Raw genomic sequence first — 23,444 nt, forward strand, 5'->3', positions numbered from 1 at the left:
ACCAAGCACCCCAGAACATATTATTTTAAGCCAACATTCAAGATTATCTTGAAACAGTTTGCCTTTTTCTAAAGTTTCATTTTTTTCTTCCTTCCTTTAACTTCTTTCATCATTATCAAAAAACAATTATTAATTAATGATTTTTCATGTGGTAATCTTTGAAAGGACAAAGTGATATTGGTAGACAGGGTCATTGCCTGTTATGACTGTTAAATTACCATTTGTTAAATGTAGCACAAAGTGCCAGATGGTGAATCTCAGTTCAAAAACAGACCACAGGAGAAATTGAAATAGAGAAATTGATTACTCACAGGTTCTGAGGGAAGTACATGGCACACCTTGAGGAGCTACATGGGGAGGTCAAGACAAGGTGCAGGCAGAGAAAGAGGCAGGACCTGGGACACATGCCTTTATAGCAGCTACAGATAGAGAGCTTTCGGGTTCCCAGGATAAGGCCAGATTGGTCAATTCAACAAAAAACAGGTTTCTGTAAGCCTCACCAGAGTCTATCTAGCAGGCATATCAGGAGAAGGCCCTAGGAACCAGGGGAAACTGTTGATCATGAGAGCCACTGGAGGCATCATATCAGGGGTATGTATTTGTTTGTGACTCTGCAGGCTGTTTTCTAGGGCATGATTGTGCATGAGGGGATTAGTGTCAGTTTAAGGCCCCTACCGCCCACTTGGCCAAAGAAAATGGATGCCAAGGCAGCAATACTATGGAATAGCTTTGCCATATCCTCAATAGTGTTGTTTGAGGCTCACAGACTGACATAACACATTCCACTCAGAGGCACACAAAAACTGCAGAGTGGTATGGAATAGAAAACATTTTACAAAAGAAGACCATGGACTCTAGGATTAAAAGGAAAAGAGCATCAGGAAACTGGGCTCCAGTTCTTTAGTGCTTTTTAATTCTTCCCTCCATACTTCCCTTCCCCTTGTCCTCTGCAATTGCCACAAAGCAAGGAAATTGAAATAAGGTGAACAGAAGAGAGAGAGCATGGTCAGGGTGAGAAAGAGCTCTATTGAGACAAGCAAGTATGACTTGAGACACATTTTAGGAGTGTGGAAACTGGGGCAACAATCTCAGGACACAATTGACTGAGACCTCCTGGGCAGACACCCATAGTGGGAAAAGCCCAGAATGTGGAACTACAGCCATTCGCCAGATAGAGTGAAACAGGAATTGTACATATACTGATGTGATCAGATTTGGATTAGAAAACTCACAGGCCTGGGTATGGAGAAAACAATCTGAAGAAACCTGGCTGGAAATAGGAAGACCACTTAGGAAGCTATTACTAGAATTAGGTAGGACATGAAGGTCAAAACTAAAATTGGAAGTTATAGGGAGAGGATGGATTCAAGAGCTACTAAAGAAGTAGAACCAACAGGACTTGGATCTTAATAAGGAAAATGGAAGAACTAAGGATGACTCCAGGTGCTTCGTATGGCTGAATGGATGATCGCACCATCCTGAAAAAAGAGACCACAAGGGAAACTGAGGTGGAGGAAGAAGATAAAGCATTGTTATTCATGTTTTGAGTCTGAGTTATCTGTGTATATAACCAGCTGGTGGTGGTGTCTGAAATGCCTGTGTGGGCCTCTGGAAGAAGGCCATTAAGAGAGGCACGGATTTAGAAATCATAAGGTAGCCCTTGAGGTCATGGCAGTAGACTGGATCACTCAGGGAGAATATATATAATGAAAATAGAGAACGGTTATTGATCTCTCCTTAGTAAATATAACCAGCTTATCTAAGCTCTTCCCATACTCAAAGATTCGATTACTCTTACTTTGCCTTTAAGAAAGCCCAGAATAAGTACTGGAGGCTTACTGGGCAAACCAGAGGTTCTAAGAGGATACAATCATGGTCTCTTTCCTTGTTTTACTATTAGATGAGGAACAAGCATACCAATGTTAAATAAATTCAAAGTATGAACAAGTAGCAAATTAATCAAAAACTGTTATATTGTGAAACTAACTCAATATCTCTTAAGTGCTGAAGGATTGTAAGAAGGATGACAAATGAATGTGATTAATCAGAAATTTATTTACAATGGTCTGTAAGACACTGAAGATGCATCCAACTATTGCATCACTTTTTTGGCTTTGGTTTAAGAATTAGACTTGCAGTTTTAAGAATAAAGGAAATGCCATAATTGCATCAATGCAAAGTAGAATGGAATTTTTGTGTGTATTTCATTCAAATCTTAAACTGTTGCCTCATGATCAAAGACAATGCCTAAATTCTTATAAATTTTTCATGAAAACTGTGTTTTCACTACAGGCAACTAGTAAATTAAAACTTGGCAGCCTGCTTCAAGTCCTAAGAGATTTTTTTAGAAATTGGCAAGCCAGTTTTGTGCATATTCACAAATATACTTCTTCATATTTCTTACATTTTATACCAATAAATATTCCTCTAGGGAAAAATTAGCTGCAAATCAAAAAGGCTTTGAAATCTTTCGTTTTGTAATTTTGTTTATTCATAAGTAATAAAAACCACTTTGATATCTAGAATGTATATTATGTAGCGAAGTTATCTGCATAGGTATTTCTCAATCAAATTGATTTTCTTCTGTTTTTTTATGAAGTGTTCTGCTCACTAAGTTCAAAATAGCTGGGAGAATAATCCAAAGTCTGCTTTATTTTCCCCACGTGTGCCAGTATGTACATGCACTAGCAATTTGAAAGTGATGTGCATGTGCATCTGTTGCTGTAAATGAGTTAACGCTGCTGTCAGGTGGATTCACGTCCCCCAAAAAGGAAGAAACTCTTAGGAAAATGCCTGAGTCTCTAGAATGTAATGCTCTGGAAGTTTTGTTATTGTGGTTGCTTTTTAATTGAGTCTTGAAATTTTAGAACTGAAGATCAACAGTGAGATAACGATTAAATTGCAAACTGAGGGCAGGAGTTTACCCCATTTACTATTGCATTTGCAGGGTCACATGGTAGCTGGCATACACTGGGGTCTCAACAAATAACGGGTACCAACTGAATAAATAAGTGAGTGCTGCCGTCTTCCAAATATTAAAATTAGAAGTAAAGGGACCTGTTGAAAGTCACACAGCTAGTCAATGGCAGAGCTAAAACATGAGCACATGCCATGGTGACACCATAGCTGTCACCGATGTATCTGATTCTTCTCTACTCTGGGCACATAAGAAGATTACACTTCCCTGCCTCTTGAACCAAGGCTTGGCCATGTGACTTGCTTTGGCCAATGAAATATGAGAAGGGATATGTGTCACTCCCCACAGAAGCTTTTAAAAACAACTACATGAGTCTCTGTGTTCCCTCTTTTCACTTACCATGGTGATTGTAGAAGCAGAGGTTGATTTAAGTTGCCAGCAGATGGGCACAGAATTCTGAGCCACCTCCATGGAAGACGGCTCTCTGGAGAGCCATCCAGACCCACTACACTTTGCACGAGGAAGGTACAATCTTTTGTTCTGTTAAAAACTAAGGTTTTGGTATTACTGCAGCATAACCCACCTATCTTGACTCATACACCTAGCAGAGTAGGTAAATGTGGCTCTGAAGTCAGACTTCCTGTCTTTAAATCTGCCTCTGCCACTTGCCAGTTCTGAAGACTTTGGCTCTGAGATCCAGTTTCTTTATCTGTACCATGGCAATAATATTTGCTCCTACCTCATAGAGCTGTTTGAGGATTGAATAAATTAATACACAGAGAGTTCTCAGAACAGTGGTCATTGTTGTGGTTTCTCAATACAGGTTAGCTAATATTCTCTGGCCAGCATTTCTCTCTCTCTTTCTCTCAAGAATAACAAAGACACTATATAGATAACTCCAGGTTGATTCAAAGCCTACATGTTATCAATGAAACCTTATAATTAGAAGAAAATATCAAAAGTTGTCTTTATGACCTCGGGATAAGAAAGAATGTCTTAAGATGTAAGTGAGCAGAAATCATGGAAAATAAATAAATATTTGACTACATAAATGTTTAAATTTCTGTATTACAAAAGACACTGTAACAAAAAAGGCAAGCACAAGGTATGAGAAGGTGTTTGAAATATGTGTCATTAACACAAAAATCTGCTACATCAACAAGAAAGAGACAAATAATTCAAGACAAAACTGGACAAAGAATGTGAACAGAAAATTCACTGAACAGGAAACTCAAATGGCCAATAAACATAAGAAAAAATGTTTAGTCTCACTAAAAATCATTGAAAATATTGATTTAAATATTTTAAAATGATATGCCATTTTACAAAGAGCAGACTGGCAAGAATGAAAAATTGTAGCAATACAAATCTTGGCAAAGATGTGGAAAAAACAAGAATGTACATACACTATAGATAAAAGTATAACAGATTAATACTTAAAAAATAAAAAAGTACTTAAGAAATATATAATCATTAATTAGATTCATAAATGACCATTAGTGACAGTCAAGGAGGGTGAGTAATTAGATTTTCAGAATCTTAATACCACTGTGGGGCACCTGGGTGTCTCTGTTGGTTAAGTGTCTGACTTCAGCTCAGGTCATGATCTCATAGTTCATGAGTCTGAGGCCCACATTGGGCCTCTGCACTGGTGGTACAGAGCGTGCTTGGGATTCTGTCTCTCTCTGCCCCTGCCCACTTGCACTTTTTCTCTCTTAAAATAAATAAATAAAAGTTAAAAAAAAAAAAAAAAACAGAATCTTAATACTACTCAAAGCTTACCAGAAAAATGTTTAAACATTTTATCAGAAATGCTTATTTTTCACCAAAAAACATAAAATACCTAGGAATAAATCTAACCAAAGAGGTGAAAAATCTATACACTGAAAACTATAGAAAGCTTGTAAAATTGAAAAAAGACACCAAAAAATGGAAATATATTCCATGCTCATGGATTGGAAGAACAAATATTGTTAAAATGTCAATACTACCCAAAGCAATCTACATATTCAATGCAATCCCTATCAAAATAACACCAGCATTCTTCACAGAGCTAGAACAAATAATCCTAAAATTTTTATGGAACGAGAAAAAACCCCAAATAGCCAAAGCAATCTTGAAAAAGAAAACCAAAGCAGGAGGCATCATAATTACAGACTTCAAGCTATACTACAAAGCTGTAATCAACAAGACAGTATGGGACTGGCACAAGAACAGATACTCAGATCAATGGAACAGAATAGAGAACCCAGAAAGTGAACCACAAACGTATGGCCAATTAATCTTTGACAAAGCAGGAAAGAATATCCAATGGAATAAAGACAGTCTCTTCAGCAAGTGGTGCTGGGAAAACTGGACAGAGACATGCAGAATAATGAACCTGGACCACTTTCTTACACCAGACACAAAAATAAATGGATGAAAGACCTAATGTAAGACAGGAAGCCATCAAAATCCTCGAGGAGAAAGCAGGCAAAAACCTCTTTGATCTTGACCAAAGCAACTTCTTACTCAACACATCTCTGGAGGCAAGGGAAACAAAAGCAAAAATGAACTACTGGGACCTCATCAAAATAAAAAACTTCTGCACAGTGAAGGAAGCAATCAACAAAACTAAAAGGCAATTGACAGAATGGGAGAAGATATTTGAAAATGACATATCAGATAAAGGGTTAGTATCCAAAATCTATAAAGAACTTATCAAACTCCACACCCAAAAACCAAATAATCCAGTGAAGAAATGGGCAAAAGACATGAATAAACATTTCTCCAAAGAAGACATCCAGCTGGCCAACCAACACATGAGAAAATGCTCATCACTCATCATCAGAGAAATACAAGTCAAAACCACAATGAGATACCACCTCACACCTGTCAGAGTGGCTAACATTAACAATTCAGACAACAACAGATGTTGGCGAAGATGCGAAGAAAGAGGATCTCTTTTGCATTGTTGGTGGGAATCAAGCTGGTGTAGCCACTCTGGAAAACAGTATGGAGGTTCCTCAAAAAACTAAAAATAGAACTACCATATGACCCAGCAATTGCACTACTGGGCATTTTATCCAAGGGATACAGGTGTGCTGTTTCGAAGGGACACATGCACCCCCATGTTTATAGCAGCATTATCAACAATAGCCAAAGTATGGAAAGAGCCCAAATGTCCATCGATAGATGAATGGATAAAGAAGATGTGGTATATATATACAACAGAGTATTACTTGGCTAGCGAAAAGAATGAAATCTTGCCATTTGCAACTACATGGATGGAACTGGGGGGTATTATGCTAAGTGAAATTAGTCAGTCAGAGAAAGACAAAAATCGTATGACTTCACTCATATGAGGACTTTAAGAGACAAAACAGATGAACATAAGGGAAGGGAAACAAAAATAATATAAAAACAGGGAGGGGGACAAAACAGAAGAGACTCATAAATATGGAGAATAACTGAGGGTTACTGGAGGGGTTGTGGGAGGCGGGATGGGCTAAATGGGTAAGGGGCACAAGGAATGTAGTCCTGAAATCATTGTTGTACTATATACTAATTTGGATGTAAATTAAAAAAAATAAAAAATAAAATTAAAAAAAAAGAAATGCTTATTTTTTTTTTACCACAAAGAAGTTTTGTATTAAAACATACAAAAATGTTCTATCCTAGTCCAAGTTTAAGAAATTTTTCTTTATAACCGTTTAAAATGAACAATCTGGCAATAAACTCCTCTACCCTATTATCTTTCAATTCCATTTGTAGGTGAAACACCAGGAGACATGTACAGATGTCAACTGAACATTATTTGCACCAAAACATCAGGAGCAATGCAAATGTTCATCAGTATATAAATGAAGAAAATGTTGTGATATAATCATGCTATACAGGCAATGAAAGTGAATTAATTAGACCGATATGTAATAACATGGAGTAAATTTTGAAAACAGGATATTAAGTTTTATTTTATTTATTTATTTTTAATATTTATTTATTTTTGAGAGAAAAAGCATGAACAGGGGAGGGACAGAGTGAGAGGAAGACAGAAGATCCAAAGCAGGGTTTGCATTGTCAGCGCAGAGCCCAGTGCTGGTCTCCAACTCACAAACCATGAGAACATGACCTGAGCCGTAGTCGATCACTCAAGCATCTGAGCCACCCTGGTGCTCAAAGGATATTAAGTTTTAATAAGCAAGTTGCAAAAGTATGATAAATAGTATGATAGCTCACATAAATTTTTATAACACTCTAAGCAGTATTATGAATGCTTATTGGTATATATACCTGGGGTTAAAATATAATACCATATTTGGAATCACACCAAAATTCCTGACAGTAGGAGGTGGATAAAAGAGAGAAGGAAATGTTACTAGAAAGGAATTAAGGAAATCTCAGTTTCATCTGTAATTTTGTTTTTTTAAAAAATCAAGCAAAATATCAGTATTTATTAATATGGCAAGTACATGAGTATTTGTTACATTATCCTTTGTATTTGCTTTCCTGTCTTTTTAAAAAAATTATTTAACCTATAAGTAAAGTCTAAGAATAGAGTGTTGATAGATTTGACTACATAAAAATATAAAGCTTATAAAAAAAACCTATCATGCACAATAACTTAAAATGAAAATATGTGTAATAATCATGAAAGACAAAGTTTAATATCCTGAAGATACCATAAGTTCATGCAAGTCAATAATCAATGGGCCAAAGGCACTGAGCAAACAACTCAAAGGAGACTCAGTTCAAAAAAAGTATTCTTCTTCATCAATAGTCAAAGATACGAAAATTGAAATTAAAATAACATTCACATTACCCCTTTTAATCCATTTTTAGAAGGATAATAATCAGTTCTAGCTAGAGCAAGGGAGTTTGGACACTCTCACACATTTTTAGCTCAAGTGTAAATTATTTCAACACTTCTAAAAAACAGTTTAGCAATACAGGTCAAGAGTCTTAAAAATATTCATATCCCTTAACACAGTGGCTCCATTTCTAGGAATCTATTCTAAAGAAATAATCTGAAATTTGTACAAAACCTAAGATATGCACATCAAATAAATATTGTGGAATTATTTATAAATAGCCTAAATGTCTTAAGACATACACATATATGCCTCCATATGGAAGAATATTAAGAAAACAGGAAAAATCATATTTATGAGGAATGTTTAATGACACGAAACAATGCTATGTCAAATGCCACATTGCAAGATAAAAAATTATTTATATAAAAAGGATTATTTGGAGGATTTCCCATTAAAACAACGAAAAGGAAATATACTGAAATGTTAGCAATGGTTAACTCTGGTTGATAGGACTAGCATATTTGAAATTTTCTGTTAGAAGTTCGTGTTTCTTTTATAGCCAAAGAAAAAAATTATTGCAGAAGTATGACTTTTAGTTACATTGCTTTCTGTAAGTAAATGTAAATGAACAGTATATTTAAAGAAAAATCCATGTTAAAGCTCCTCAATTTTCATTATAAAATAAAGATTTTAGAAAGAGGGCAGAAAATCCATTAGTCTACTTTAGAAATGAGGAGGATGGCCTCTGGGAGCAACTGGAGATACCATTAACAATTTCATGCTAGTGCATGTGCGGCCCAGCCCTTCAGAGGGAGCGGCGCTCTGATTATCAGAGACCCAGACAGTTGACAAAATTGATTGGGGATTGCTAAAAGACTGGAATTTGAGAGAGAAGTTTCCTTTATTGACACACATGTTCCAGTTCCCAAAGCATGGAGAAATTCCATATGCCACAGAAATGAGGTCTCAAAACTGCCCATTATGGAAACAAAAAAAAAAAAAAAAAAAATTAAATTTACTGCTGAAATAAAATATGCCCCATCTGGCTAACATTTGGAGATTTGTTTTCAGTACACATTGCTACAAACATACTTGACAGGTCCCAGGGTAATTGACTGTAGTGTCAAAGCATAAATAAAACTGAAGCACCAATTCTGGGTATAACAAAAGGAGACATTCTGATGCTCCCCAAGACTTAGATTTAATGTGTTGAGTTGCAGTATTAATACAGTGCTCGAGGAAATAAGTGCATAAATAAGGAGTGTGTTTATTGTATATAGGCTGTAACTATTCACATTCTTAAGGGAAATTTAAGTCTACATGTGTGATGTAAGTGACAAGTGTTGTAGGTCAGCCTCGAGGGAGACCAGGGTGTATCATGGTGTTTGAGAGAGATTAGTTATGTTGAGCCCTCCCTTTCAGGGCAAGCTAATGAGGATGGGGTAAATGGGAATTGGGTTTGTGATTTGAAAAGCCTAGATTGGGGTGAGGACTTCTAGGCTGTAAGCTGAGAACCAGGAAAATATGATTGGCACTATCTAGGAAGCAAAGGCAAGGTAAAGAGAGAAGATTAAAAAGAAAAAGAAATGAAAAAAAAAAAAACAATGTATGACTAAAATCTAGTGATTAAGAGGTAAACTCCATGAGAATATAAATCATAATAGGAATATGAAGGCAAGGGGGTTGAGAGGGCAGATTGAGGGTGGAATGTAGACACAGATGCAAATGTCTGGGACACCCCTGGCTCAAACACAGAACTGGTTGGGAGAATGGTGGACATTAAAATAAAGTCTGGGCTGGGGCATCTGGGTGGCTCAGTTGGTTAAGCATCTGACTCCTAATTTTGGCTCAGGTCATGATCTCACGGTTCATGAGTTTCAGCCACGCATTGGGCTCCATACTGACAGCATGGAGCCCGCTTGGGATCCTCTCTCTCCCGTTCTCTCTCTGCCCTCCCCTGCTCATGCTCACATTCTCTCTCAAAATAAATAAATAAACTTTAAAAAATAGAGTCTAGGCTTTAAAAAAATTTTTTTTATGTTTATTTACTTTTGAGAGACAGAGAAAGCAAGAGCAGGAGAGGAGCAGAGAGACCAAACAACATGGTCTGGGGTAATTTACCTCTGCAATTTTATTGCAATCTACGGGAAGTCACTGAAGAGTTTTGAGCAGCAGACATTATTACCCAGCCTGATTTCAAACGATCAACCTGTCTGCCATGTGAAGGCTAGATGAGAAAGGGGCAAAAGTGGAATCAGGGAGATCATGAAGACTATTGCCCACCCAGATGAGAAAAGAGAGTAGGTTGAGCTGGGATGGTCCTGGCAGGGATAGAAATGAATGACACATTCAGTAAAAATTTTGGAGGTAAAAAGGACATAGCAAGCTAATGGGTGAGTGTAAGGGTGAGGGAGACTTTTGAATATCTTAAATTTAAAATGTCTGTGAGATGTCCCAGTGTAATTGTCTAGTAGGAAAATCTGTGGTTTAGGCCACAGATGAGGGAATTGTTGGCACAGAGGTGGTGAACACCACAGGAAGATTAAGGCAATCTGACAAGGCAGTCTAGACAGCCAAAGGACCCAATGAAGAATTGAATCCAGAGAGCAGTCCAAAGACAAAAGAAACTCAGAAAGTATAGAGGTCACATGTCTCAAGAGAATCCAAGAAAGAGAGAGAAAGAAAGTGAATGGGATTTGGCAGCCAGGTCAAGGCAGCAAAGTACAAAAAAGTGCCTATCCAATTGGGCAACTTGGAAAAGGCAGTTTTAATGGAGTTTTAAAGGCAAGGTTCAAAATGGAGTTGCTGAAGAAATGAAGAAGGAAGAATGAGGAAGGAGACAGCATCTGTAGAGAAATGTTTTAGAGGCTGGAGTTGAGTGGGTTCACAAATGGAGGAAATATGGAGATGGCTTGGAATGGAATTCTCCAGCACATGTTTGCAAATGTTGGGATGATACAACAGAGAGGGTGAGGGTGATGAACAGATGAAAGAAAGCGATTGCACACAGACACAGATTTGATGGGAGAAACATGAATGAGTTCTGTTTCATGACTTTTCATCTTTTTCAGTGACATAATGGGTAAGGCCATCAGCTGAAAGTGTTGATGGGGGAGGGAGGATGGAATATAGGAAGTTTGAGGAAATAAAGTCTAAAATGAAATTCTCAGACAAAAGAACCACGAAGTTACTAGGGAAATATAGCAGGACTGTCAGACCATGAGAAACATCCATTTGGGATCTGCAGCAATGGACTTAAAGTAAAAATGGAGGGGCGCCTGGGTGGCTCAGTCAGTTAAGCGTCCAACTTCAGCTCGGGTCATGATCTCATGTTTCGTGAGTTTGAGCCCCACGTCGGACTCTGTGCTGATAGTTCAGAGCCTGGAGCCTGCTTTAGATTCTGTGTCTCCCTCTCCCTCTGCCCCTCTCCCACCCATGCTATCTCTCTCTCTCTCTCTCTCTCTCTCTCTCTCTCTCTCTCTCTCAAAAATAAATAAACGTTAAAAAAATTGTTTTAATTTAAAGTAAAAAAGGAAATATGATTTTCTCCAGTAGTGATCAGCTATTTAGGTGCTAAAACAGAGTTCATCCAAGCTTGAACTTCTGTCTTTTGGTTGAGTGATAATTAAATGATGAAAGATTTCAAGGTAGGGGAGATCTTTAAGAAGATAGAGGGCCATGATGCTGACCAAAAGAAAAGGTTTAAAAGACCAAAAAAAAAAAAAAAAAAAGTAGGAAACCCAGTTTGAGAAACAAAAAGATGGTCTTTAGAGCCAAGGGGAAGAAAAAGTTATTTTCTTTTTTTTTAAGTTTATTTCTTTATTTTGAGAGAGATAAGAGAGCACAAGTATGAGAGGGACAGAGAGAGGGGGGGACAGAGGATCCGAAGTGGACTCCATGCTGACAGCAGAGAGACCAATGTGGGGCCCGAACTCATGAACCATGAGACTTGAGCCAAAGTCAGATGCTTAACTGACTCAACCACCCAGGCACCCCCTAAAAGTTATTTTCTGAATGAGGAAGAGGATGGATTTCTGTTGAGCTTCTCTTCACAAGAATCTCTGCTTCTCCTCTCAGCCCCAACCTGTGCTCTACTACTCCCCTTGGAAACAAGAGTGCAAGCTCATCCATAGCACTACTGGCCAAGGGAAAAGCAGACAGACAATGGCCACCAGGCGAGATGAGGCCAGTGTGACCGTAGCTGTACACCCTACTGCGTGTGTGAGACTTGCAATGCTAGGTGGCTCTGCGAGAGTATTAGCTTAACCCCAAGATGAACTTTTATCATAGTTTCTGCACTATCAGCAGACTCGCAACCCTCCACCATAGCCACATAACAGTTCATCAGGGATTAACGTGATTAACATAAGAAGACAGTCTCCAAGGTGAAGAGAGTCCTTGAGAACAGCACATCCTCTGGAGATTTTTATAAGCATGCCTTTTGTTGATGTCTTAGGACTACAGAGTTTGGAAGTCTAGCCAGATTCTAAACTTTACCTCCCTAAATGCTGTCTCTACCTTCGTTCATATTTTTTTCCCCTTAAGAGCTATACATTATAACAATCTATAGGACCCTCATTTAAACAGTTCTATACACGCAATTCATATTAAGTGATTGCACATGACTTTATAAATACATTGAACCTAGGTGACCATTAACTATTTAAAAATTAGAAAATTGTTACCCTTACACTTGGCTAATTAATACACACTATTACTATCTCCCTAACCACCACCCACACATATTATGCTCATGTTTTACATAAGCTTTTTTAAAGAAATTAAAATTGGCAGGATAAATATTTTCTCAGTATAGTTTAAAACCTGGTTTATCACATGTATTGTATTTCCTTCATTTTTCACAAGCCAGACTGTCCTATGATGAAGCTTATCAATTTTACTACTGTAGTGAACATTCCTTCACAGTCAGCCAGATGTTCTGCATCAGTCAAGGAAATTAAAAAAACACACACACTTTAGAGAATAGTTAACAAAATAACTCTATTCCTGGGGGAACAGAGGTATGTCACTCCTCCGAAAAGTCTATTTCAAGCCAAATAGTCATTTGGGTTCTTTTCTTAAACAATCAGTGCATGAGTAAAATATTTTACTTTTTCCCTTGATGCTATCATGGATATTGTGTGAGTGCCTACAAATCCCGGCCACTAAACTATTGGAATAAACAGCACTTTATTTCAAGCAAAGAGGAAGCGTGGTAGTTAGGAGCTCAGGATCTGGGTTTGAATCCTGTCTCCAGCACTTACCGGTTCTTTGATTTAAGTCCTCTGTGCTTCATCTTCCTTAACAAGACACTAATACCCACTTCATAAGGATGTTAAAAGATTTAGAAGACATAATACATGTAGAGCAACTGGGTGGCTCAGTTGGTTAAGCATCCAGCTTTGGCTCAGGTCATGATCTTGTGGTTCATGAGTTCAAGCCCCGTGTCAGGCTCTGTGCTGACAGCTCAGAGCCTGAAGCCTGCTCCAGATTCTGTGTCTCCCTCTCTCTCTGCCCCTCCCCTGATCATGCCTTGTTTCTCTCTCTCTCTCTCTCTCTCTCTCTCAAAAATAAACACTGAAAAAATTTTTTTTAATTTATAAAAAAAAGAAGACATAATACATGTAAAATTCTTCGAACAGTGACTAGCACACAGTAAGAGCTCAGTACATGGTAACTAGTATCATTTTATTGTACTTCCTCTGCAAGACCCCTTAAACAAAATGAATAACAAAGGTTTCATCCTTTGAGACTGAGATCTATTTTCACAATAGCCAAAAATTTATGTAGGCCCAGGTCTATTATAAAAGGAGACTGTTCATACTGAATAATAGTTATTGTTTAGCAAAAGCTGGGTTTCACTAAAGTAATGAAACTTTTGTACATGGCTCATGAATATACCCTACAAAATAGTTTTGGAAGAGACTTCTAAAAATGTTTTGAGCAGAGGCTGTGTCACTAAAATATGAGCAGTCTTTCAAATTTAACACTCATTTCAAAATATAAAATCCTGTTTTTTTTAATGTAAAAACTCAGCAATTTAAGTATCTCAGTAATTGACATATCAAGAAAGAGAACAGTCAGTGGCACTATTTGCCTTTTTTTAAAAGATTCTGTACATTGCGTGTAGATTAGCAAACTCTTGGTTCTAGGGAGACATTACCACATTACCTCTTTCCTTTAGGGATTACGAAGTAACCTTTATTTTTTTTTTAAATTCAGTATACAAATATTTCCTAAAGTCTAATTATTTTCAATATATTGTTACATTGTTATGCTATCTTCACTACAATTTGGGGTTATTACTGAAGGCCATTCCTAGAGATAGGAGCCTTTTTTAAAAAGTTCTTTGCTAGACTGAGTAAGCAGTAGGCATCTTTAGCTAGAGGAGAGGCAGGGCTGAGGAGGAATAAATAGCCTTGAGGGGAGGGAGGGTTACTTGGCTTCAGAGTACTGTACGAATACAAAACACAGGTCTGTTACCAGTCAGAGGTAGGTTCACCTGTCATTGAACTATAATTTAGCCTATCATAACTTAATCATCTGCCTAACCTGAATCAACATTATGGAAAAAAAGGAACTATAGAGTCAATATTGGGAATCTGTACTAGCTCTTGAAATATAGATAAGAGCAACTGTTTCTATGATGGATTTGGGGCTGGAACATCAGTTTCCTGACCTCATTTGTATGATCCTAAGAGTATCCTAAAATTTATACTTCCAAGAAAAATGTTCTAAATATAATGCAATCTTTCAGGAATTTTAATAGTCCATTATTCTGAATCTGTTTGTTGTTGTTGTTCACAAAATTCACCCTTCTAAAAGTTTGTTGCATAACATTAAAATATTTTTACTTAAAAAAAAAAAAAAAAGTTCTTTGCTAAATACAGTCAATAGAATCATTTGATGCCTCATTCCAGGGGCTGGTAATTCCTTCTACACAGTCTCCCTTGTAGCCATGACAAATTGCTCATGCTCAGTGTGAGCCCCTTTCTTCATGGTCTTTTCCCAGAGCTGATGGGAAACATTAGAACACCACCCCCACTCCAGTGCTGCTGAGTAGTTCTTAGACCTTAGTCCATGCACGAGTCCCTGGAGACCTTGTTTAAATGCAAGTTCCTGGGACCTCTGTGGATCTTGCAAGTGGTAATTTTGGGGGTGGGCCTGGGACTCTGCATTTCTGACACATGATCCAGGTGATTCTGAGGTAGAAGGTCCCACCAACTATTCTTATGGAAATACTGGAAGAGAGGCAAAGGCAACTGGAATCCAATTGACTCAGCTTGAGTCACATCTCTCCCACCGACATGCATTGGGCATCTGGGCAAGTTGGTTAACCTCATCAAAGCTTAACTTCTTCATCTATAAACTAGGAACAAATTCATCTGCCGATAGTGTTGCTAGGAAGGCATTATGAGATGATGCATCTAGTTAAACACCCGGCAGAGCACCTAGCACAGTGAGTGCCCCATAAACAGCATCTATAAAATCATTGCTTTATAACCTTTGAGGCTGTGGTTAAGTCACCTGTTTAGTTTTCTCTTTTTTGGATTTGTAACAACTTAGATATCTTTATGGCCCTGCTCTGACTTTGTAAGAACTGAACGTTGTAGTCTGTGTCTGATCAGGGCCCAGGTACCTCATTATAAACCTATATATGTGTCTAATGATTCCCCAAATGGGCACACCTCGTTGCACCCTTTAATTTCAGCATCTCATTAGTGTTCCATTTGCCCACTTTGTTATTTCCCATTCCCTCACTAGTGTCCCCTTCCTTTTTTTTTTTTTTTTTTTTTTGCCTTTCCTTTCGGTCCCCACATCTTCCTATGCCCATTTCTTTATCCACGGCATTAAATCCTTCCTTTTATGCTTGTCATGATTCCTTCCTTTCTGCACAGCTCATTACATCCCTCCATCTGTGAACCTCATTATGCCATCCCATTTTTATCTTGTTACATCCTCATCATGCACATATTATTAGCTCCTCCATTCATGCATAGCACTGCATTCTTTCTCTCTGCTTCTTATCATGACCTGCCCTTTCCACCCTTCCCATTTAATGCTTCCATTTATAAATCACATTACATCCCCCCCAAATGCCTTCATCATTACACCCATCCATTTATGCATCTCATTACTTTTGCCCATGCACATTTCTATGTGCATTTCTATTTGTACATCTCATTATGGCCCCATCAAACATGCACATGTCATTACTCCCCTTTCAAATGTTCATGTTGCATTACATCCTTCTATGTTTGCATCTCATGACATCCAATATCCCTAGGTTTGACAACAAACTAACAAAGACAGATAAGTGTGTTACTTGCTTTTAGAAAACAAAATATGTTTCTCAGGCGCCTAACATCAGTGTTTCTTAAACAAGTCACTCATTTCAGAAAGATTTACATATTTATCTAGCTAAGAGATTAAAAAAAAACACCCTCTATTTTATATGCATAAAAAAGAGCTCCTTATCTTGTTTTGTTCAACTCATGGTCATTATCACTACTTTGTATTATTTCTGTACAGTTTACAAAGTGATGCAATTATCCATGAATTTATTTGTGGCAACAACTCTCTGAAAGAGACAGCTTAGGGATCCCAGTCATTTTACAGAATGAGAATTGCATTGAAAGCACCAGGAAATTAAGTTATTTCCCAAGAACTGCTAGTGAATGGCAGTGGCGGGGCTCCAAGTCAGATCTTCTGTCTCCAAAATCTACATTCTTTATGTCATACCACTCCGCAGAAAAAAAAAAAAATCCCTTATTTCTATGTATCATGTGTCATTTAATCCATTCCATAACACTTCCCTATGACATACGCTGGTGTTTGCACGCTTTAGGTGCAAACCTAAAGCTTTAGGTTTGCTTTATTTTCTTTTCTAAAACAAAATAACATAACATTAATGCTTTGAAATAAAACACTTAGCATTTTGTGTTCATCTCTTTGTCCCTGAGTTTGAAGAACTAGATTACAAGAAGCTTTAGTGCGGAGTCCCCCAACAAGAAGAAATGCACATAGACTAAGATGCAAAAGTCAAGAGAAAGAGATAGTCCTTTACTGATCTTCCCCACCAAGACCAGCCTTATACAGGCAAAATAAGGGGACTTCCCTATAAGAGATTTGAGGGATACCAAGGAAGCCCCCCACCAGGTTCTGCACCTTTCTTCCTGACAGATCCTAAACCTGGCCAGTCTCTGCTTCATTGAACTGTGTTCTCTGCCTCACTTTTATTTTCTATTTTATTATGAAACAGCTCATAAATTCAGTAAAGTGCAGAAAGATGATACCCATTCCCATCACAAGATAGAAGAGATGTTTACATTTCTTCCATATTTACTTCAAATATTCCCCTTTGCCAGAAGAAAGGAATTGCAAATATTCTCTTGAGGTTGGTGTGTATTATTTCTATTTCCACAGATATTTTTGTACTGTTTTAAAATTTTACATATGTGTTATAGTGCACATATCTTTTGCATATCCTTTCTGTGCTTAACATTATGTTTTAAAAATATATCTGTCTGTTCACACATGTGAAGCTAGCTCATTCATTTTAGTATCTATAAAGTTTTCCATTGTGTAAATAGACCAGAGTTTACTTTACCCATTTCTCTATGAGGGGGTAGTGCAACATCACATCTGCCTTGTTCTCTTATTACTTCATCAGTGCTGAGTGCTGTGCTCTACCCATTGAATGACTAAGTGGAGACATTTGAAATTCTCACATCATGGGAAGCAATGCCTTCTCCATAGATCCATAGCAAAGTACGTTTTTTTCCCCATTGTAACTGCTCCAAGTAGTAAACACATCAACAAAATGATAGTTCTTAAGTAAAACTGGACTCTGGCCAAATGTTGGTATGTACTTGTGTATTAAAATAATTGTACCTAAAATGGGTGGTCTGATTCCCAGATCTTGGGATACTTCTTATGTTAGCAAAAGGCAATAAAGATGGAAAAAAATGCAATATTTGCCACAGAAATGTGGTTGATTTTTCCTCTGGTTAAGAAGCAATGGTTTAAGGAGTCATTGGAGACTACTTACTGCCAGCCTCTGATGCAAGCAGACCAATATGACTGTGGCCACCAAAAGTATGGCCTATTTCAGATATAAGAAAGGACTGTTAGATAGTAATCCTTCCAGAAACTTCAGAGCCTAGAAAAGCCTTCCATTGTGGTGCAGAAAAGGAATTCTTCATATTGTGCTGGTGGGAATGTAAATTGGATCATTCTGACAAGTAATTTAACAGAACTTAGTGAAGTTAAGGATATGCATGATGTTCAATTTTTAATGCCTCATGCAAACAAGATTTCTGGAGCAGAGCAGATTATTTACAGCTAATAACCTCACTGACTCCCCTTTGCTTCCATTATTAATCCTGGGCAACACAATGAGAACCTGGTGTCATCCTACACATGCAAAGGTCCATACCGTAGGAAAAGAAATACTGAGAATATGAATGTGGATATTTATATGGTGGGGTGGGGGTGGCCAGCACCCCCACTCATCTGAAAGAAGGAGGGAAAAATATTTGCTCCTTGGGAAAGATTCTGGGTTTTTCTACCTTTTGGAATATAAATAAATCTCTCCAGGGCGAGGATAAGACCAGTGTCTCCAGCTTGACAGCTTAGACATGTCTCTAAATCCTGGGTCTCATCCCCACCTTGAGATGTAAACACATACTTCTGGGAAGATAAATCTCTCTAAATGGTCTCTCACTTTCGAATAAGTCATAAATTAACTTCTCAAGCTTGTTCTTTTAGCCCGAGTCCCAAGTTTTAGTAAAATTTGCTCAGAAAGCCCAAACTATGCAGAAACATAAAAAAAAAAAAAAAACCAACAGATTTTCTGTACATTCTTAAGCATACCCTGTGATCTAATAATTCCACTTCTTTTTTTAATTTTTTTTAATGTTTATTTTTGACAGAGAGAGAGAGACAGAGCATGAGTAGGGGAGGGGCAAAGAGAGAGAGAGACACACACAGAATCCGAAGCAAGCTCCAGGCTCTGAGCTGTCAGCACAGAGCCTGACATGGGGCTCAAACTCACGGACCATGAGATCATGACTTGAGCCGAATTGAGATGCTTAACCCACTGAGCCACCCAGTCGCCCCAACAATTCCACTTCTGCATGATTATCCAGAAAAATTCTTACGTCCACAAGGGGATGTGTATGAGGATATTCATTGTTGCATGGTTCATGTAAGTGTAAACATGGGGCACAGTTGGCGCCTATCACTAGAGGAATGGTTACATTAAAATGCGACAGTGGCAGATGTGCACCACATCATTCTATGGCAGTGGCAACAAACTAAGTACACATACGATGCCATGTACTCTTTTTTTTTTTTTTTTTTTAACGTTTATTTATTTTTAAGACAGAGAGAGACAGAGCATGAACGGGGGAGGGGCAGAGAGAGAGGGAGACACAGAAGGGGAAGCAGGCTCCAGGCTCTGAGCCATCAGCCCAGAGCCCGACGCGGGGCTCGAACCCATGGACCGCGAGATCGTGACCTGAGCTGAAGTCGGACGCTTAACCGACTGAGCCACCCAGGCGCCCCACGATGCCATGTACTCTTGAGAGTAACAAGCAAGAAATGGAATGTGGTCCATGGCATAACATTTATGAAAATGAAAAACACAGTAAGCATATTTTTCAAGAACCCAGACATGTTTGAAGAAATATATCAAACCCAAAGTCACTTACGTAAAGGGGACGTGGAGCATCTGGGAATGAGAATGGTATCAGGGATAATGAGGGGGAAATAAGAGAAAATAACCTGCATGGCTGCAGACTATGGTTATGTTGCTAACTGACTTCCAGAGGAGAAAAAGAAAGCCCCTTCACTGAGCTCATTCCATATCAGCACCCTCTTTGGTCTAGTACCACGTGGTAGTACAGTAATCCCCCTGCTGTATTCTTGGAGATACATTCCAAGACCCCCAGTGGATCCCTGAAACCATGGATAGTACTGAGCGAAATATATACTATGCTTTTTCCTCTACATACATACCTATGGTAAAGGTTAATTTATAAATTAGGACACCTGAAAAACAAATAATCCAGTGAAGAAATGGGCAGAAAACACGAATAGACACTTCTCTAAAGAAGACATCCAGATGGCCAATAGGCACACGAAAAGATGCTCAACGTTGCTCCTCTTCAGGGAAATACAAATCAAAACCACACTCAGATATCACCTCACGCCGGTCAGAGTGGCTAAAATGAACAAATCAGGAGACTATAGATGCTGGAGAGGATGTGGAGAAACGGGAACCCTCTTGCACTATTGGTGGGAATGCAAACTGGTGCAGCTGCTCTGGAAAACAGTGTGCAGGTTCCTCAAAAAGTTGAAAATAGACCTACCCTATGACCCAGCAGTAGCACTGCTAGGAATTTACCCAAGGGATACAGGAGTACTGATGCATAGGGGCACTTGTACCCCAATGTTTATAGCAGCACTCTCAACAATAGCCAAATTATGGAAAGAACCTAAATGTCCATCAACTGATGAATGGATTAAAAAATTGTGGTTTATATACACAATGGAGTACTATGTGGCAATGAGAAAGAATGAAATATGGCCCTTTGTAGCAACGTGTATGGAACTGGAGAGTGTGATGCTAAGTGAAATAAGCCATACAGAGAAAGACAGATACCATATGTTTTCACTCTTATGTGGATCCTGAGAAACTTAACAGGAACCCATGGGGGAGGGGAAGGGAAAAAAAAAGAGGTTAGAGTGGGAGAGAGCCAAAGCATAAGGGACTCTTAAAAAATGAGAACAAACTGAGGGCTGATGGGGGGTGGGAGGGAGGAGAGGGTGGGTGATGGGTATTGAAGAGGGCATCTTTTGGGATGAGCACTGGGTGTTGTATGGAAACCAATTTGACAATAAGTTTCATATATTTAAAAAAAATAATACAAATGACAAAAAAATTTATAAATTAGGCACAGTAAGAGATCAACAACAAATAATAATGAAATAGAATAATATAGCAATATACTACAATAAAACTTATGTGAGTGTAGTCTCTCAGAATATCTTATTATACTGTACTCACTATTCTTCTTGTAGTGACAGGAGGTGATAAAGTGCCTAGTGAGGAGATGAACTGTGGTGAATGATGCAGGGAGTATGACGTAGTAGCTTTAGGCTACAACTGACCTACTGATGATACATCAGAAGAAGGATTATCTGCTTCCAGGCTGGGGTTGACAGTGGGTAACTGAAACTTTGGAGAGTGAAACCACAGATAAGGGGGGACTACTGGACACAGCAGTGCTAAATGCTCAATATACAGTTATTAAATGCAGGTGGCAACCATTGATGCTGGCTGTCATGCCAGTGGTTCCAATGATTACATTTTACTGCTATCACCACTGTAAAAATGTCAAATTTTCTTCATATTTTGAACACTGGTAATCTTTTGCCCTTGCTTCCACTCTGATTAAAAAATACTTTGCTGCCTTTAATGGACTAAATTTTAAAAGAAATTAGGTTCATAAAGAAAGTAATTGTGGGTTTAGCAAACATTTATGAAGCTTCACCCAATTTTCCACCTTTAGTTTCCACTCAATCCATATGCCTACATTAGCTTTTGCCTAAACTGCTTTTTTTAAACTCTTATAATGTTTACTGCCAACATTTTATATTCACATTATTTTCTCATGATCCCTAGGTGAATGTGAAAACTTTACTTTTTGAATCAAATCAAATAATCTATCATATTTGTTGGTTCTTACATGAAAGAGTTCTTCAAAACTTCTCTCAGAAATGAATCAAACATGCTTTCTTCCAGCCACTTGGAGCCAGACCCATGGTTGGAATTGCCACAACTTGCCAACAAGCAGTGTCCCAACACACTGGTACTCAAAGGATAGGGAAAAAGTCAAGTCTATTCTGTGATCTATAGTAATAGTAAGGAGCTGGCCACATTAACCTTATATACTCATATGTACCTAGAGTTCCCTTATTAGTCTGGGATAGAGAAAGGAGAGACAATGGAACAGAGTGCGTGTGTGACACCTACATTGAATACAGAATTATGTTATGAGTGCTTCTGGCTCAACACCCTTGCTGCCTCTGCTCAGAGCCTGTCTCCCACCTGTTGCCCACTCCTTCCTCACACATCCCAGCCTTCTGCCAACTTTCAGATAAGCCTAAGCAGCTTCAATTTTCACGCCTCTTCTCTTCTTTCCAAGTTGTACAATTTGGAATAATAATGTCTCTGATCTTCAAGAATGGAATTTTTGCTCTTGCAACCAGATTGTATATGTTGTCATTTGAAGCCAAACTACTGTGGAAAAGTATAAACATATGCACAAGAGGATTGAAAAATTCCTCAAATACCGATTAATGAAAACAAATCAGTCATCCTCATCTGTTCCCAAGGATGTAGGGTTAACCACCAGTCATTGCACATCAGAATAACCCAGGAGCTTGTTTAGAAATTCAGATTCCCAGGCACAAACACAGGCTAGTCACATTAGGTTTCTAGGAATGGAACCTGTGTTTGATGTTTGTAACAAGTTTCCCTGGGATTCCAGATACCGACACCTCCTGAGAACCAGTGATTTGGAAAAGCTGAGAACAAGCAGTCAACATGCTATATTGATGGATTTAGACAAATATTCTTCAATTACTAACATTTTATTCTAAAAACTTGTTTTATAAAATTAAATAAAATGAATTCCTGTAACACACATAGAGATGCAGGTATATTTTTTAAAAATATAACTGAAAGGGCTTAGTGGGCATAATTGAATAGACATGAAAGTTTAAAACCTAAATGCTACCGTTGATATAAATGGGAGATAAAATCTGTGTGTCTCAATTAGTAAACATTTACAAAGATTCATTGAACATCTATTATGAGCAAAGTGATATATTCAGTATTTTCAGAAGCTGTAAAATAATATGGAAATTAATCTTCTTGGGGTGCCTGGGTGGCTCAGTCGGTTAAGCGTCCGACTTTGGCTCAGGTCGTGATCTCACAGTTTGTGAGTTTGAGCCCCGCATCGGGCTCAATGCTGACAGCTCAGAGCCTGGAGCCTGCTTCGGATTCTGTGTTACCTCTCTCTCTCTGGCCCTCCCCTGCTCACTCTCTCTCTTTCTCAACAATAAAAGAAAAAAGAAAAGAAAAGAAAGAAATTAGTCTCCTTGCCAAGGGGGTTTTAATCCAGTTGAGAGCTGAAAGAGTCACACCAGAAGAAGATAAAATCATAACCAATCACAAATAAAGATGTATTTCAGCTTTCCTCTGTGAGGAATACTATGCACCCAATGCAGTATTGTATCACATCCTTGGAATATAGGACAATGTCTCCTTCATCTATTTATCCTTGGTTCCTGACACCAGGTGCTATAAATACTAATTGCTATAAATTGAATAGTAATATTTTTCAGAAGTTGATTTAAAAATTAAATTATAGCATAAATATTCTTTAGAGTTTCTTTTGCTAGTTTATTCATTCAGTGCACAGTATGTTTCTTACAAGACGCTATGTATGCTTGCACAATGTGGGACAATATGAATAACATAAAGATAAGTGATATAAGGATGACTCATTAATTTTTTCCCTCAATAAATTTTTGCACACCCTGGACTCCAAATAGTTAGAATTCGTACACTAGAAATAGCTGTAAAGGCATAAAGCCCTCCTATTTTGTGCAAATATTGGAGATTGTTAAAAAAGGAAAAAACCTCTTGTTTACATATCTTA

The 23,444-nt window shown here is 38.1% G+C and overlaps 1 protein-coding gene across 4 annotated transcripts in view; it reads left to right on the plus strand.

The window, feature by feature from the left end:
* Positions 1-23,444, plus strand: part of VEPH1 (ventricular zone expressed PH domain containing 1) — a 242,852-nt gene that overhangs the window by 181,207 nt on the left and 38,201 nt on the right. Inside the window, exon 11 of one of the 4 annotated variants that reach the window (XM_049628642.1) lies at positions 6,671-6,857. The exons of the other annotated variants lie outside the window; for them this stretch is intronic. Coding sequence (XP_049484599.1) covers positions 6,671-6,706 — 36 coding nt within the window. The 3' untranslated portion in view covers positions 6,707-6,857. Of the gene's footprint in view, positions 1-6,670; positions 6,858-23,444 lie in introns of those variants that run through there. 4 annotated transcript variants of the gene reach the window in all.

This window comes from Panthera uncia, chromosome C2, assembly GCF_023721935.1.
Source record: "Panthera uncia isolate 11264 chromosome C2, Puncia_PCG_1.0, whole genome shotgun sequence".
NCBI classification, from domain to species: Eukaryota; Metazoa; Chordata; class Mammalia; order Carnivora; family Felidae; genus Panthera; species Panthera uncia.